General features: G+C 32.3%; 1 protein-coding gene across 1 annotated transcript; it reads right to left on the bottom strand.

Moving 5' to 3' along the window:
• Positions 1-3,168: 3,168 nt before the first annotated feature.
• Positions 3,169-5,731, bottom strand: LOC133678200 (MYB-like transcription factor ODO1). The gene is made up of 2 exons (XM_062100437.1): positions 5,268-5,731; positions 3,169-4,097 (listed from the first exon to the last, which is right to left on the bottom strand). Exons 1-2 carry the CDS (start codon positions 5,528-5,530, stop codon positions 3,527-3,529), a joined length of 834 nt encoding a protein of 277 aa, XP_061956421.1. The 5' UTR covers positions 5,531-5,731; the 3' UTR covers positions 3,169-3,526.
• Positions 5,732-16,348: the final 10,617 nt, after the last annotated feature.

Genomic DNA, 16,348 nt, shown 5'->3' with positions numbered 1-16,348 from the left:
TAAGAAGCATTTAGAAGATGTTTTGATATAATAAGAACTTCATAATTACAACTTTAAAATTTTCTTTACAAAATATTTTTATCCTATAAACCTTATCTTTACTTAATATTCATTAATTAAAAACTAGATTTATTAATAAAAAAATAAATAAATATTAACAATAAAAAAGGTTGATCAATAAGATGCAAGAAGGCTAGAACCAATTAAAAGGTTGATCAATGGAGGATTCCAATTATTATAGGATCAGTAGTTTGGTATCTCAATCGGGCAAAGATATTATATATATTTGGTGCACCGAGTTGACAAATGAGAAATTTCAGTTCAAGCTTTCTCGACAACGACTCCAAATGCCCTGCACCAGGAAGTATCAACTCTTGTATGTAAACATGTAAATATAACTGTCTATGTGATTTAGTGATAAAAATTTGATATTAAAAAATTTATCTTTTTTATAGTTTCATATTTGAGCTTTGTGGTTATTCATATAATAACCAGTGGAGATTTACATGGTTGTTAATTTCAAGGCCTATGGGATTAATCGAGATACACGAAAGCTGGTCCGGATACCGACGTTAAACTATTAAAAAAACATGTAAAGATCAATTTTTTTTTATTATTGATTACTGCAAATTATATGTCATTGTAGATCAGCATCGTAACTTCATTGGATTCTGTGTTAGTCCATGATGAATAAATATACTTTAATTATGAAGACAATTTTTGTGTTATGTAGCTGTAAATACAATGCATTGACTTGGTGTTTGTTTTATTTTTTAAAGGATTTTTATTCAGAAGTCAAAGGTGGATTTTTTCCTCATAATTTATTACATGTATCTATCAATATTATTAAACTTGAATTAGTTTAATAAACTTGTACTGGTCTAATAGATTAACTTGGTGATTTATCAATTTAAAATTTAATATATATCATGTTTTAGATTAAACCAAATAACAATACTTAATGTGACTTGGTGTTAAAATTGGATTTAACTTTTAAAAAAAATTCAACAAAACATTATTTTTATTTTTTAAAATAATATTATTTTAAATTAATTCATGTTAACACGTGCTAATTTTCACAATGAATTCTAGTTATGAGTTGGTCCAGCGTAATAACTATGGCACCAGATATATAATTAATATGTATAGCTTGCCTATATATGGGCTAATCATAATAGACTCTTAACTAGCTTTACTTCATGCGCAATACTTATGGCTGGATCAATTTTTTTTTTAAATAAAAAAGTGTGTTTAGCCCATATAATTTTTTTTATTTATTCTCATTAAAATCGATATAATAAGCTAAACTTGAACACTAAAGGAATAAAAAACTACACAGGCTAAATTAACCCTTATTAACTTATTAAATTCATAAATTAAAATCATAGATTTCATTGGTTTCAATTAATTTTTATTTTATTTTATTTTGTGATTAAAAAAATCAAAATTGATCGGAAGTTAGAGAATAAAATTGAAAAAAAATAAAAATAAAGTCAAAACTTCACATTAAAAGTAAAATTGAAAATAAAAATAAAAACACCCACCCACCCCCCCAAAAAAACAAAAGAAGCAAAAAGCCAAAAAAATCAAAGAAGCCAATAGGCATAGCCCTGGCACAGGGGTCTTCATCAGGACCTATATATATATACATATATATATATATATATATATATATATATATACATATATAGGGGAAAACAATAGATTGTCCACTCTTTTGACTTAGAAAAAAACACCAAATATTGTGTCACTTGTTATGGAAAACAACGTGTTATTTGGTTTAAAGAACTTAGATTTTGACCATTACCGTGGTGGCATAAAAATCAAGGGGAGGAGATTTTAGGATTGAAAATCCATTTTTCAATCAATTTTCACATTAAAACATTTCTCAAATATCCTAAAAACCTTTCTAAATCACCTAATAAAAAATTGCTAAACCAAGACCTATTTTAAGGATGTTTAAAGACCAAAATCACTGGAATCAAACCTCCCTAGATTAATGGAACCTTTTGAATACAAGAGCAACGAGTTTAGTATTTGAAAAGTGGCTCAAATGACAACTTTTTATGTTTTTATTGTTTTCCAATAATGTTTTCTTTTCTCTCTTTAACTTTAACTTAGAGATTAAAAAAATAAATAAAATAAACTTTCATATCAAAATTAAACTTGTCAGGAATTTATAATTAGCCCTATATTTTCTATGCTTTTTATCTTTTGATCCGAGAGAAAAAACTTAGAAAAGAAAAAGGAAAAAAAGAAAAGAAAAGAGGTGTTTCACTGTTCATAAGGAATTCCATATGTTTTAGATTTAGAGTATAATTTCAATTCTTGGTGATACTGATATGCAATGATTTATATATATATATATATATATATATATATATATATATATATAGTTGTTGACATGTATGTATAGCTGAGTACAGCTATGAGAAAAATTGTAATATAAATTTAATAATAAACAATGAAATCGATCACTTTCCAAATTTCAATGGAGTTTTAATTAGATAATTCCAGGCTGGGATTCTTTTTCATTTAAAAAAAAACCTTTATTTAATTTAAGAGAGAGGGCATTATAAATGGTGTTTTTTAGTAATATTTTTTTGTTTCATGTTCATCCATCACCATATTCTTCTTCGTAATCCTTATCTGCACAGCTATACTCTTCAAATATAAACAATTATTTTTCAACTCTCCAGTTATTACAATATTTTTTAGAAAATACCTCTTTTTTGTTCATCCCCAAAGTATTACCTTTCTCACAATTTCATCCCGAACTAGTTCATTTTATCAATTTCATTGCAAACCTATTCTATATGAGACACAATGGTGCCTCTCCACAGTTAACAGGCAAGCAAAAGTACTTGAATTTTCCCTCAAACAGAGAGTGTAATTATCACATAAAGGTGATAGAATTGATTATTTTTTTAAAGAGATTGGATAAAATCAAGACGAGGCTGTCCCACTTGTTTATTATCACACATAAAGAGTGTTACTTATTCAATAACACAACTATTTTTTTTTTTATCAAGTGGAAGCCACGAAGTTTTTAGTTTTTAATTTGTTTTGTATTATTATGTGGGGGTGTTTTTTACTTGAAATTATATTAAAATATTTTTTTTATTTTTTTTATTTGCACAACAAAATTATCGAAAAGGACTAAAAAAATTATTAATGATGCACCATTTAATTCATCACTCCATATTAAATAGCATAAGCCTCTTTCCTAGGAGGAACTAGCCATCTGAAATTTGGGGATTTCTAATTACAAATGTTACAAGGGAAGGGGTCTTGAACTCTTCTTCGATTTTGATAAAGGGAAGGAGAATAATTATTAAGCTATATAGTACTTCCAATATCTTCCTTTCCCTTGTTCTTTTCTTCCAAGATTTGAATGGTGGGATGAAGAGAAAATTTACAAGACTAGAAATTCTACTATCCAGGAAGCTTGAGCTTTCAATCCTTGTGCTTAATTCCTTCCTCATTGCTTGATACACCTTGCGATCATTCTATGAGGTAGTGCATTTTAATGCTTGCCACCCATGTCTAGGATACTCAAGTCCATGTCACTGAAACAACTAAGTCCAAAGAATTCATCTCCAAGATCCTTAGAGTCTAAAACCCATGGAGAGTTACTATCCTCTGATGAAGATTTAGATAGCCCGAATTCAGTACTATAATCTCCTCCTCTAGTGGCTTGAAAGTTCCAAGATGAATCATCAAGAAATACCTCCGACCATATGCAACTCATTAGTGGATCACTGTCAGTAGTACTGTTAGGTTCTGATGACCCTATGCATTCATCCACTGAAGAATTTTCAGTCGGGGTGGTCGTGCTTGAATTATCAGTAGTGCTAGAGGAGGCATGGCCAGAATTTTGGGGGAGGACCTGCTGACCATCAGCGTTAAAATTGGGTTGATCATAATTAGTGTGGCAAGGTACTATGCTTTCTTGAGGACTCTCTTGTTTATTGAGAGGCTCGTGCGTAACAGGATCAATTCCCATCTTTATTAGCTTTTTCTTAATGTGGGTATTCCAGTGATTCTTGATCTCATTATCTGTTCTTCCCGGCAATCTTGCTGCGATTTTGGACCACCTAAAGCAAAAGAAAAAGTCAGAAAAAGTGTACTCAACACAAAGATAAAGGAACTTTCATGTATTTAATCCCAATTTATATAATCTTGGGATGAGATTAAATATTAGCTAATAGTGTTTAAGTGATAGATTTTTATTTATGATCAAGTGCTAGTTAAAATGTTATCTGATTCATGCACTCATAAAGTGAAAGATTTTAAATTTTATATCGCTGCTTGGAAACCGTGGTAGTCTATGGGCCAAGACAGCTCTGGGAATCACAAGACAAAAAGAATGTACATGGGATCAAATCAAATTGCAGATGATGCATAAATCAGATTACACATCCCATGTTTCATGTCAAGTGTGGGCAAAGAAGATTCCTTGAAGTTGAATTGTCTAAATAATAATAATAATAATTTATTTTTATTTTTTATTATTATTTTACAGCTAATTGTTCTACTTGATTAATAGTAGCTTGCATCATCCCATTATGATGCCCAAGCTAATCATATAAAAATGCAAGAACCCACTTACAACTGGGGAAGAAAAGGTTGGTAGATGGAATCATACACGTATTCAAGTGAAATTAATAATACTTCTAATCAATAACCTTAGAGGGACTTTTGATTTTATTTTTTTTTGTTATTTCTATTAATTTTTTGAACAATGTTTTTTGGCCCTACAAAAAGGATAGGTGGTAGCTATTAATTATGAAAGTATTGCATTAAATTTCATCAGCGTTGGTAAAGTTTTTCCTTGAATTATATTTTCATACTCTTAGATTAATCTGAATTTAAATCTGGAGGTCTTTGCACTTGAAACGAGCCTTACAAATTGTTTGTGATTTCATTTTTTTATATATAGAATAAACATCAAAATTAAGCCATGTAATTTGTAAAATGAAGCCGAAAAACGGAAGAAGCGAGAAACATATTGTAAAAAATAAGTTAAAACATCACTGGAACAACATTATTCAAACTAAAATGATAGAATCATGACATCTTTACACGGAGAGAAAGCTTTCTGTATTGGGAGTTCTTAATTAGCTGCAGAAAATGATCCTACCATAAGTCAAAATTTGCAGTGAACAATGAAATATTCATGCTCTTGAAGGGATAGGTTAATCAATAAAGTGGATGAAGCATAGAATGACGAAATGACAAGGTGGCATATAAGATAATGGGGCTACCTGTTGCCAAGGCAAGCATGGAGGTCAATGACAAGTTGCTCTTCATCCTCGTTAAGAAGGCCTCTCTTCAAGTCAGGCCGGAGGTAATTAGTCCAGCGAAGACGGCAACTCTTGCCACACCGGCGGAGTCCGGCGAGCTTGGGTACAGCACGCCAGCAACATTGGCCATGTGTGAGAATAAAATTGACCAACTTCTTGTCTTCCTCAGCTGTCCAAGGGCCCTTCTTCACACCAAGCTTGTCGCAACAAGGTTGTCTGCCCATCACTATAGCAAGTCACTAGTTGCTATATCACTTCCACCAAATTACTCCCAGAGAACAAAGCCCCACTCACCCACCTTTATATACTAGTGATTTCTCTTGCTTAAGGGCAAATCAAAATGATAATTTGGAGATGAACATGTCTCACACGCCTGTTTTGTGTATGTGAATTACACTTTCTAGCTAGCTAGGCTGTGGCTTGGCATGAAACTCAACTATGTCCTTCCTTTGACGCACATACCACACTATTAATAGCTTTCCCGTGTCAAAGAAAGGGGGAACATTTTACGTAACAAGTTTAATTTTTTTTAGTGTTCATATTTTTCTCGACTTAGAAAATTTCTAGTGATAATGTAAATTAATTAATTTTTTTTTTAAAAAAAAACAGTCTTTGTATGGTTTCGTTGTGGAAAGTGAAGTTATAATTGTTATATCAAGTAACTTGGAACGCTTGGGCATTCAAAATTGTGTCAAAACAGAAATTTGAAGGATGGATATTTTAAATTCTAATTGAATATATAAAACAGAAAAATATTGGCTAAAGTTTTTTTGCGTGAAGTTACATCCTAGCAAGAAAAATCAATATAATGCTTCATAATAACCCTTCTGATGATTTGACCTACATAATCAAAACCATGTCATCAATCATGAAGAAATTAAAAATATATTGTATCTAGAATCAAGAATAAAATATCAAAATTAAATTCAATAACCTTTAAGAGTAGCGAATTTAGTGATTAAAAAGGTTTATTTAATTTATTGATTAATATTCTCATCCCAAGTCTAAAATCATTCATAGAAAGAATTTAATCTTCTTTATATATATATATATATATATACACACACACTATTTCGAAAATATCTCTTCCTAACAAGAACAAATCATATAGTATATTGCATTCAAATCATACATGGGCATTCTTCTTCCACAGACAATGTCTCTCCCAATAAATCTTGCTAAATAATCGCACTCTTATCATGACAAGAAAATGAGATTGCTTTTCTCTCTACCTGTACCCTCCGCCATGGACAAGAACAAGATCGTAGCAATTAGCATTTGATCCGCGCGTGTGATTCACTTGCCTAATAGATGCAGGTAAATTGCTTTGGGTGTGGAAGATAATGGACCCACTACAAGTTTCTTGAAAGGAGCCCAGGACCTAAAAATTGATAGGCTCCTGTGAGCGCGGCTCCATGGGTGCTAGGGTCCAAGAAGGTGATGTCACACAGCTAGATGGACCAATATGAAGTTGACACGTTGATTTTCAAATTTGCCTTCTCCACTTTCTTACACAATCCAAACAAGCTTGTTGATTACTTCAGCATTGCATCATCACTCTCGTCATCACTATTCTCAGGGACACAAACAGAGTTGTCTTCACCGCCACACACTGTGTACCCAACAGAAATAACACCACCAACCATTAAGCAAAAAAATAAATAAATGAGCTCAGTGATATATTGTGGTGTATGAGAGGAAATGCTGTGAGCTCGAACAATTTTTTTCCAGTTTTTTTTGTTATTTAATTATTATTTTTTCAGTTTGATCTTTTTTTATTTAGATTAATTTGGAATTGTGCATTATTATTTGTTTTTATTTAGTTTGGTAGTGACAACTCATGGTGTCAATAAAGAAAATTGACTTTAGATTGATACTTGATTTCGAAAAATTAAATTAAATTAAAAAAATCAAAGTAATGAGGGATTGAATTTGAACAATGGAGAAGTATTGAGCCTCTTTTTCTTGCAAACATCAAAGACTAAATTTGCATGAACAGAGAAGAGATTCAACACTTTTTTAAGCCTCTTGATTTTTTATTTTTCAGTTTATTCCTCTTACATTGAGTTTTTTAAAGATTATACTAGATAGTTTGGGGAACTCATGATGTGATGGAAACACAATTTCAACACTCGTTGGGTGTACAATTTTACAAAATAAAATTTAATTTTATTTATTTAAGGCATTTAAAGCTTCTGAAAAAAGAATAGGTAGACTACTTTCTACCATTAAGTTGTTTGGTGGTGTAACATTGCCTTCCACAATTGAGTTCGAAGCGACACGTTGAGCTCTTCTAGAAGATTTTTTTTCTACTTCATCCTTCAATATTTGATTTTGTTGAGAATTGAATTTCAGAATTTTTTTTCATTTGCTTTTTATATGTTTATCTCGTTCTCATTTAATTTTTGATTTGTTATCAAATAACATCATGAAGATCTTTTAAGATTTTTTTGGGGTATCTTTTTATATTATTGGCAAGTGTTCATTTTTGCAGTTAATCACTGTCATATTTTTTGTTTAGTTTGGTTTATTTATTGTCGTTGTCTTTTTTTTAATTATATTATTAAATTAACCGAGTTTATTGAACATAATCAACTCAATGACTCAAGTCTCAAATTTTTCTTACTTCTTTAAAAACACTAATAGTGTAGCACAAATCACTAATCTATTACATAGAAGACTTGGTTTGGCCCATAACTTGATCCAAAACTTGAGTTATGGGTTGGGTAAATTAGCTCCTAGGTCAATAGGTTAACTAAGATCTATTATTATTTTTATTAACATAACATCATTTTGGATTAAAAAATTAAAATGAAATCATTTTAGAAAAAAATATTAATTGGATCTGGTAAGATTAAATCGTGAATTGACCTATAAAATCACTCGAGTTGACTGGGTCAACTCTCTAGACAGTTCAATATCAAATTAACTCGGCTTGAGACATGTTCTAAATCACTAATTTATCAAGTTAACCCACTAAATCGAACCAGCTTTGATATTTTATGCCATCAACCCCATGGTTGCTCAAAGAGAACAACAGCACATGCACATTTTTCTCGTGGTTGTAGGGCTAGGAGGGCTTCCAATTTTTCTGCACCAAACAGGATTGGAATCTTGTTCGCGGTTGTATGTCATTGCATGTTATAGTATTTAGTCAATCCATTAGGTTAAAATGTTAGGCAATCAAATTATTTTTTTTACAAAAGAAAAAAAAAAGATCTACAGTACTAGCAGTACAAGAATATGAATAAGCTAAGGTATTAGCATAATCAATCCAATAAGTCAACTTAATTAGACAGCCAAATAGCTAGCTTGGCAAATAAAAACTCCCTTAGCATTTTTGGAGGCTTGACTTTGATGATAAATTAATAAATTTATTTCTAGTACTATTATTTTGAATTTGAATTTAAGGACAAGCTATGAGTATACAAATGATCTTAATATATGCTAGGAATAAAGAAAAATAGTTGAGAATACGCTATCCAGCATGATTGATAGATTCTTTATCTGTGCCTTTTTTCCATGTTATTTATCAAGAAATTCACGCTCAAAACCTAATAATAAATTGCATTGTTTGACAATGCTGTGCTTGCAGATTCCGAAAAAAGACTTTGGTATGGATCTTGCTGTTCTGCTATGATTTTTCATGCCTTTTGGAAATAAAATACGAAGGGATTCTGAGTAGCTCGTACCAAAACTGACTTCATACAGGTTTTGTTCACCAAAACTTGAGATTCCACTGCAAATAATGAACAAAGTCATACGAATTTTATTTTAATTTTCACCCACCCGATCTTATTATACCTACAAATGATTACAATAAATATTTAATATTACCAGTAAATATTGACGTAATGTTTAAAAACATTGAAATAGTCATAGAAAGAGTATCCTTCAACAACGAACAACAATAGAGAGAGAAAAAATAATTATCATCCTTTCCTAGGCATCCACAACAGAGATGTCTCAATTTTTTTAAGTTATTGCAAGTTTGTGTGTGTGTGCGCGTGCGTGTGTGTGTGTGTGTGTGCAAGGAATCAAGAGCAAAGTTGTCACAGCTCCTTCGAGTGTTAGGTTGGCAACAAGCACCTTTTAAATTTCCTCCATGCGATCCATAATTCTTGTATGGGCAGAGTGTAGCCTCCCTCGTGCTAAAATGGGATGGACCAGCTGCTGTAAATTATATTCATGAACTATATTAATGTTGCATCATGGGGAGAGGCTCTTGACCCCACAAAAAAAGAGGGTCCCTATGATTAAACATGGAATAATTGGTACAATTGTATAGTTTATTTTCAAATGAATCAGTTGATTTTGATTGATCGAGTGATCAAAAGTGTTGGTTCTTTGTTTGACTTAGTTTTTTGTTAGGATTGTATGGCTAAATCACCTCAAGGAATGTACATGCCACAGTCAATCTTACTTCATTATGATGATTAATTGATTCCATAATATATATATATATATATATATATATATATATATATATATATATATATATATATATTATTCCATAGGTTGCTAATAACTCATTTGGGTTGTATAAATGATGGTCAATGGGATACAAGTATATATTTTTTAATGCAGTTGGAAGACGGAAGTGTAGTTGGAATTTTTTATTTATTTTTTAAATTTCCAACCACATTTGCAACTTCATTTGAATTTGCAACTTCATTTGAATTTAATATTAAATGAACTTAATTACAACATATAGTTATAGGTTAGGTGAGTAATCCAGGTTAATCTAGATCAATAAAAAATAATATTATTTCAAGTTGGTAAAATATTGTTGTTTGGATTTTTTTTAAAAAAAATTTAATACGGGTTTTGACCGGATCAACTCTTATCATTTTAATTCTAATACTAAACCAAATTCAGATTAAATCTCAAATAAATGAATCATTAAATTAACCTGTAAATTTAGGCTGAATTTAATACCATTAGCAACGGGTATGCCTATGGCTATCACTATGGGTACTGTAATGATAAATTGGTAGCCTAGCTACCTTTTTTCAATGGCAAAAACCATTTAAAATAGCTAATTTTTTTATATGGCTTTTTGAAAATATTGCTTTTTTTTTAATGTGCATTCCAATAAAAAAAATATATTTTAACAACCCATTTGTATTTTTAATATATTTAATATAAATACTTTTGGCTTTTTTTTAGAAAAGACTATGAAGAAAAGTTTAATTGATGTAAGAAGAAATCTTTAAATAATATATTTTAATGTTTTAGGAATGACTTTTCTCATTTTAGCTCTTCTATTGGAGCTGGAAAAAAAAAAGCTAGAAAAACAGTTTTTTTATTTCTTGCTCTTCTTTCGGCTCCATCTCCAAATGCTCATATTTGACATGGCAAATTCGCAAATGGGCTATAAAATCTGTAGATCAATGGTAAATGGGCAAAGAAGCAATAGGGGGGACATGGCAAATTACCTGCATAATGGGCTATAAGATTTGTTGATCAACAAATTCTCATATCTGACCAAACTATGGCCTTTGATCTACAAATTCCCATTATAATTATTCGACTGGGAATTCGAACCGGGCGCTCCAACTAATCACACCAATTCTGACAATCATAGTTCTTGTCGAAGTGCCAAATCCAAGTACTAGCCTGCTTTAGACCAGTTTGCCGTAGGTTCCTCGTCAATTAACCTCCCAATCAAGCTTTGGAAGATGTAAAAATTCAATAAAAGAGGATTCTGCGTAGCAGTGCCAGCCCTTCCTCGAGAAGCAGAAACAAGAGAGGCCGAATCTAGCCCGTCTAAAGCCTTGATTCCAAGTTAATCGAACCTGACACTGAAGCCCACAGCTCAGCTTTAGAAGGACCGCAGATACCAAGTTTTGCCATGAATCCATACAAACACGTCCACTAGCATCCCTTGTCGGACCACGGCACCAGCCACCACTGGACTACCCTTGTATGCTTCACCGGTTTTAATTTTAAGCCAGGAACCGACAGGTTTCTGCCAAGCTACCATTGATTCATCACGGTCAGGCATATCAGAGGATTTCAAGGTCTTAGATTTGACAGTATCATTAACAAAAGATAGAATTTCCATCACAACAGTTCCCGCACAATTCTTACCCTGAGAATTTCTACCATTTTGCCATTTACAGAGCTTTCATATAGTCACTCCAAAAATCAAGCTCCATTTATCCATTCCTTCCCACGGGAATCCTGAATTAAGCAACGGGGAACCCAGTTTTCAAGAGAACTAGCGAAAAAACCATCCCAAGCTTCACAAGACACGAGTTTCCTCCGAATGATTTTATCCCGTCAACAGTTTCTAAGGATGTGCAGCACATTTTCTTCAGCGTGAGAATCACCTTTATGGCTTCGAAATCGAAGCCCATTTGTCATAACTTCTGATGCCCCATTAACCACATATGAGCCTTGATGCGTTGAGGTCCACCCTACTTTCAAACAAGAAACCGAATCCTCTTTGTAGCATCCCAATTCTGCTTTTCTAACAATTCATGGGCTGATTTAGAAGAGAACTCACCATTCGGAGTTAGAGCTTCAAACAATGGCATCATCAGGAGCAATTTTCAGCAACAAAGCCATAATTAAGGAGAAATCTCTCTAAAGACTCCAATTCCACTGTCCAGTGTCCAAAATAAAAAGAATTAACAGAAGCACTCCTTAGTTCCTCAGGAACAGGTTCAATGACAGAATCAAACAAGATGGTAAAAAACTCCATCAAGCCAAAACCGTGATGATTACCATTTCCTAATATCATTGAATACCCTCCAACAACCGAGGCCAAATCCGGACAATAACTCTCCAAGGAGAAGCAACAACCTTATTTCTAACGATAGGAATTTTGTCCGAGACAATACCATATTTAACCGTAAGGACTTGCACCCATAAACTCTCCTAGTTAGATAAAATCCCTCATCCAATCTTCGTAATCATAACATCATTTATAGAATTAAGATGTCTGGACAATAACTCTCCTTTTTTTTTCACAATATCTTTCATGAAAAAATTTAGTTTTTCCTCCTTGATGTTTGCACTGATACTGGTGCTCTGGTTTGGTTTCTATCAAATTGATTATGATCTCCAATAATGTTAAAACCCATCAGGTAGAGTAATGGTTTATCAGAATAGCATGGAAATGCTAAAGGAAACTGAACAGTGTGAGAATTAAAGGAAAATAGTGGAGATATCAAATGGGTGGGGATTCTGAAGCTTGATTTGGTCAATGGATGATTTTCATCCAGTCAAATGATTTTTGTACTGGCTGTGGAGCATATAATCATGTCGGTGTTGATGCAGACTGGACTCGAACCAAGTGTTGTGATTTTCTTTGACTGCCCTGAAGAAGAGATGCAAAACGAGTGCTAAACCGCAATCAGGTGCTTATACATTATATAGTTTTTCTGCCACTAAAGTTATGTCACAGCAATTGCTGATGTATATTGTTATTTCATTGCAGGGCTGAGTTAATGATAACGTAGATATAGTCAAGAAGCGCCTGAAAGTGTTCAAAAACCGAAATCTTCCTGTTATTAACTGCTACTCCAAGAGAGGAAAACTTCATACAGCAAGTCTTTGGAAACTAAAAACTACCTTCTAACTCAGTGGCCATGACTATCTTGTTTCTTTCCTTCAAGCTTGTCCTTGTGTTAGATTCTTTATGGACATTTACCATGATTTATGTTTGATAGCAGTTCACTTCTGTTTCTGGTTACATATGAAGCAAATAAAGTAAGAACTCTGAGACTTACATTTGTAGATATAAACATTGCAGATCAATGCAGTGGGAACAGAAGATGAGATATTTGAAAAAGATCGCCCTATTTTTTTCTGATTGTGGTATGATGTCTCCTCATTACTTTCCCTTTTAGCCTGCCTCATCATTTCTTGACCACTTTCAAATCTCATCTTCTCTATGTTAATAGCCACAATTATATTAGATTTCTTAATGTTGACAGAACTATAGGATAATAGGACCACTTTGAAACCGATATTCACTTGAGGAAATGCCACCAGTCTCTTCTGCCACCAATTTTTCACTCTAATATGAGGTATAAGGTTATCAATGCCTCCATGGTTTTGATCCTAACAAATATTCTGTCAAGGTGAAAATGTATTAAAAAACCTCAAGGTAACTATATTCATGGAAAATTTTGTATGTCGTACCCGACATCGCGGCAGTTCTAAAAAATATTTTTAATTATAAAAAAAACAAATATCTAACATCTTATTTTTAAAAAAAAAAAGATCTTGTTTGGGGAGTTGCAGCTCCTAGAGGTTGAGATTAAGGAGTGAAAAGTGTCTGACGGGGGAAGAGATTGAGACCGGAAAAGAAAAGCAAAAAAACAAAAGCGTGAAGGGGGGCGGCGGCTGGTATAGGGTTCGCCGCCCCTTTTTTTTATGTGTTTTTCTCTCGCCCTTTTCTGCTTTTTTTTCTCTGTAATCTCTTCTTTGGTTTCCTTCCTCTTCCCCCTTTGTCTCCTAGCTGCCCCTTGTTAATGCCTCTGTGCTGAAACATAAATATTCTCTGTAACCGTCGAAACCGAAGCTGAAATGGGCAGTGAACGGTTTATCCAAGAAACGGCTCCGTTTTCAATTCCAATTGCTATTTTTGATGCGGTCCTTGAAGTTTTGAAATTTTTGTAAGAAACCCCTGGGTAAACTTTCACAGGACCCCTGCATTTCAGCATATTTTACGAAACAGTCCTTGGTTTCAGAATGTATCAATTCAACCCTTAATTGACTCTTCAAACTTTGATATTTCTTTAATTAAGTCCCTGATTCATTAATTAAATTAATTCTAAGTTCAATTAAGTCTCAAAACTTATCAGTTCTCCAATTAAACCATTGATCGGATAAATAAAATTAATTTCAAGCTTAATTAAGTCTCAAAACTTATCAATTCTCAATTAAACCCTTGATTGGATGAATTAAATTAATTTCAAGCTTAATTAAGTCTAAAATTTTATCAATTCTCCAATTAAACCCTTAATTGGATTAATTAAATTAATTCCAAGCTTAATTAAGTCTCAAAATTTATCAATTCTCCAATTAAACCTTTAATTGGATTAATTAAATTAATTCCAAACTTAATTGGATTAATTCCAAAGTTTAATTAAACCTCAAAACTTCCAATTATTTTGTCCTTAACCCAAATTTTAATTTATTTTTCATTTACTTGTTTTTCTAATATTATTAATTTTTTCATCATTTTTTTTTAGTAAATAAAATAATAATAATAATAATTAAAATAAAATGATGAAAAATTAGATTATGACACTGTATGTTAGTCAAAGCATTTGTATACGCCAATGATGGAGTTAATCTTTCCTGCAGCAGCAAAATGAATTGAAAACTGTTTCAGTCAGGGCCGAGCATTGAAAGGTTTCTGTATCTTTAGCTGGACTTGCAACCTTTTTGCACCGCAATGATTCTAAAGGCTGACGAACTTCAGATTTCTCAGCCTAGAACACTTCAGTGTCTAGTGGTTTTGCTGGTGCGTGTACATATTTCAGGTGCGAGAAACCCTTGAATTAAGCCAGCCTCTTTCAAACACGCGCGGAAGTTCCTACTCTTGAATGATCTACAGAAAACAGGGCTCCTACTCTTGAATGATCTACAGAAAACAAGGCTCCTTTCAAAAACTTTCATACACAAAACAAGATTCATACAAAATATAGTTTAAACAATCTGTTTAATTTATTGTGCTCCTCTGTGTGTGTGTGTGTGTGTATCAATGAGTAAACTATATTTAGTTCGTGTGTTTCTTGCGAAATAAATAGTCAATCTCTCTTGTTTAAAAAACCCAGGCATGAGGCAAATGACTCTTAAATTAGACCGAAAACACATTAGAAACAGAAAATTTTCCACCAAAACCAAAAATATGACCAACCCTATATTTCCCAAGATCATGGATAGCCACTCTCCTCGTCAACCACAAACCAAACTCAAAACCATAAATCATGTTGTATGATACCTTGAATCTATAGAAACAGGCATTGATAATAAATTCATGCCCCCATCTTGCATTGCAAATGGGAAGCCCAATAGGCTTCGAGATATGCAATGGACCTACTCCTTCTGTAATCCCTAAATCCACCCCATCCCTTCGAGTTCAGTGTGAGAGCTCGAAGTGAAAATCTCAATTTTTAATGGGTGAGATGTTTGCTTAAAGTCTCCATACCCTCACGTATCAAAGTCGTGAAAAAACTTCATATAGAAAATAAGCTCTTCCTAGCTGGCTCTGTTTTTTGTGATATATAGCCAAGTTCCTGTAATTTTATAACCTGTACAGAATTATTTTTTATTAATTTTGATATGCTTTGTTTTTTTTTTTTTTGGGGGGGGGATTCTTTCACTTAAAAAGCCATTAAATTAATATTTTATATATTTTTAAAATTATTTTTATGTACTAACATAAAAAAAACATAAAATGTTTTATTTTAATATATTTTAAATTAAAAATATACATATAAAAAACTCTACACGATATCACGAAACACACGCACGTACGTAGGCGTCCATGTGTTTTCATTAAAGCTCACGTGTGAGACACGATGATGACTAGGGTACAATATTATAATATTATACCGTACATCGCGCCTGATTTTGAGGGGCTAATTAACAAAGCAACCTTCCGTAATTAATTTAATTGTTTGTCTTGTACGATTAGTAAAAGAAAATCCGATGAATTATTGGAAGGATTAGCATCTCTTGTGCTTTTGGCCGTCATTTACTCGTTATCTCTATAGTATAGCTTTTGACCCCCACAATTTTATTTTATTTTTCTAATTAAAGACCATTTCACATTCCTTTTTCCCCCAGTGATTTGATTTTCTTCTTCTATTTTCACATTTTCCATGCATTTAGTTCTACTCTAGTATTCTTTTAATTTCCATAGTCAACACTATTTTTCATGCATTTATTTTATTGTTTGTCTTCACCTTTTTTTTTTTTTTAATTTCCTTGAGTCTATACTATTTTTTATAGTCGAAAATTACAATTTATTCGTCAGTAATTAGGATCGATGCATACGATATGGTACTTAGAGTTGA

The sequence above is a fragment of the Populus nigra genome, chromosome 18 (assembly GCF_951802175.1).
Source record: "Populus nigra chromosome 18, ddPopNigr1.1, whole genome shotgun sequence".
NCBI lineage: Eukaryota > Viridiplantae > Streptophyta > Magnoliopsida > Malpighiales > Salicaceae > Populus > Populus nigra.
The sequence above is the reverse complement of the archived record's forward strand: the minus strand, read 5'-3'. Positions and strand labels throughout refer to the sequence as shown.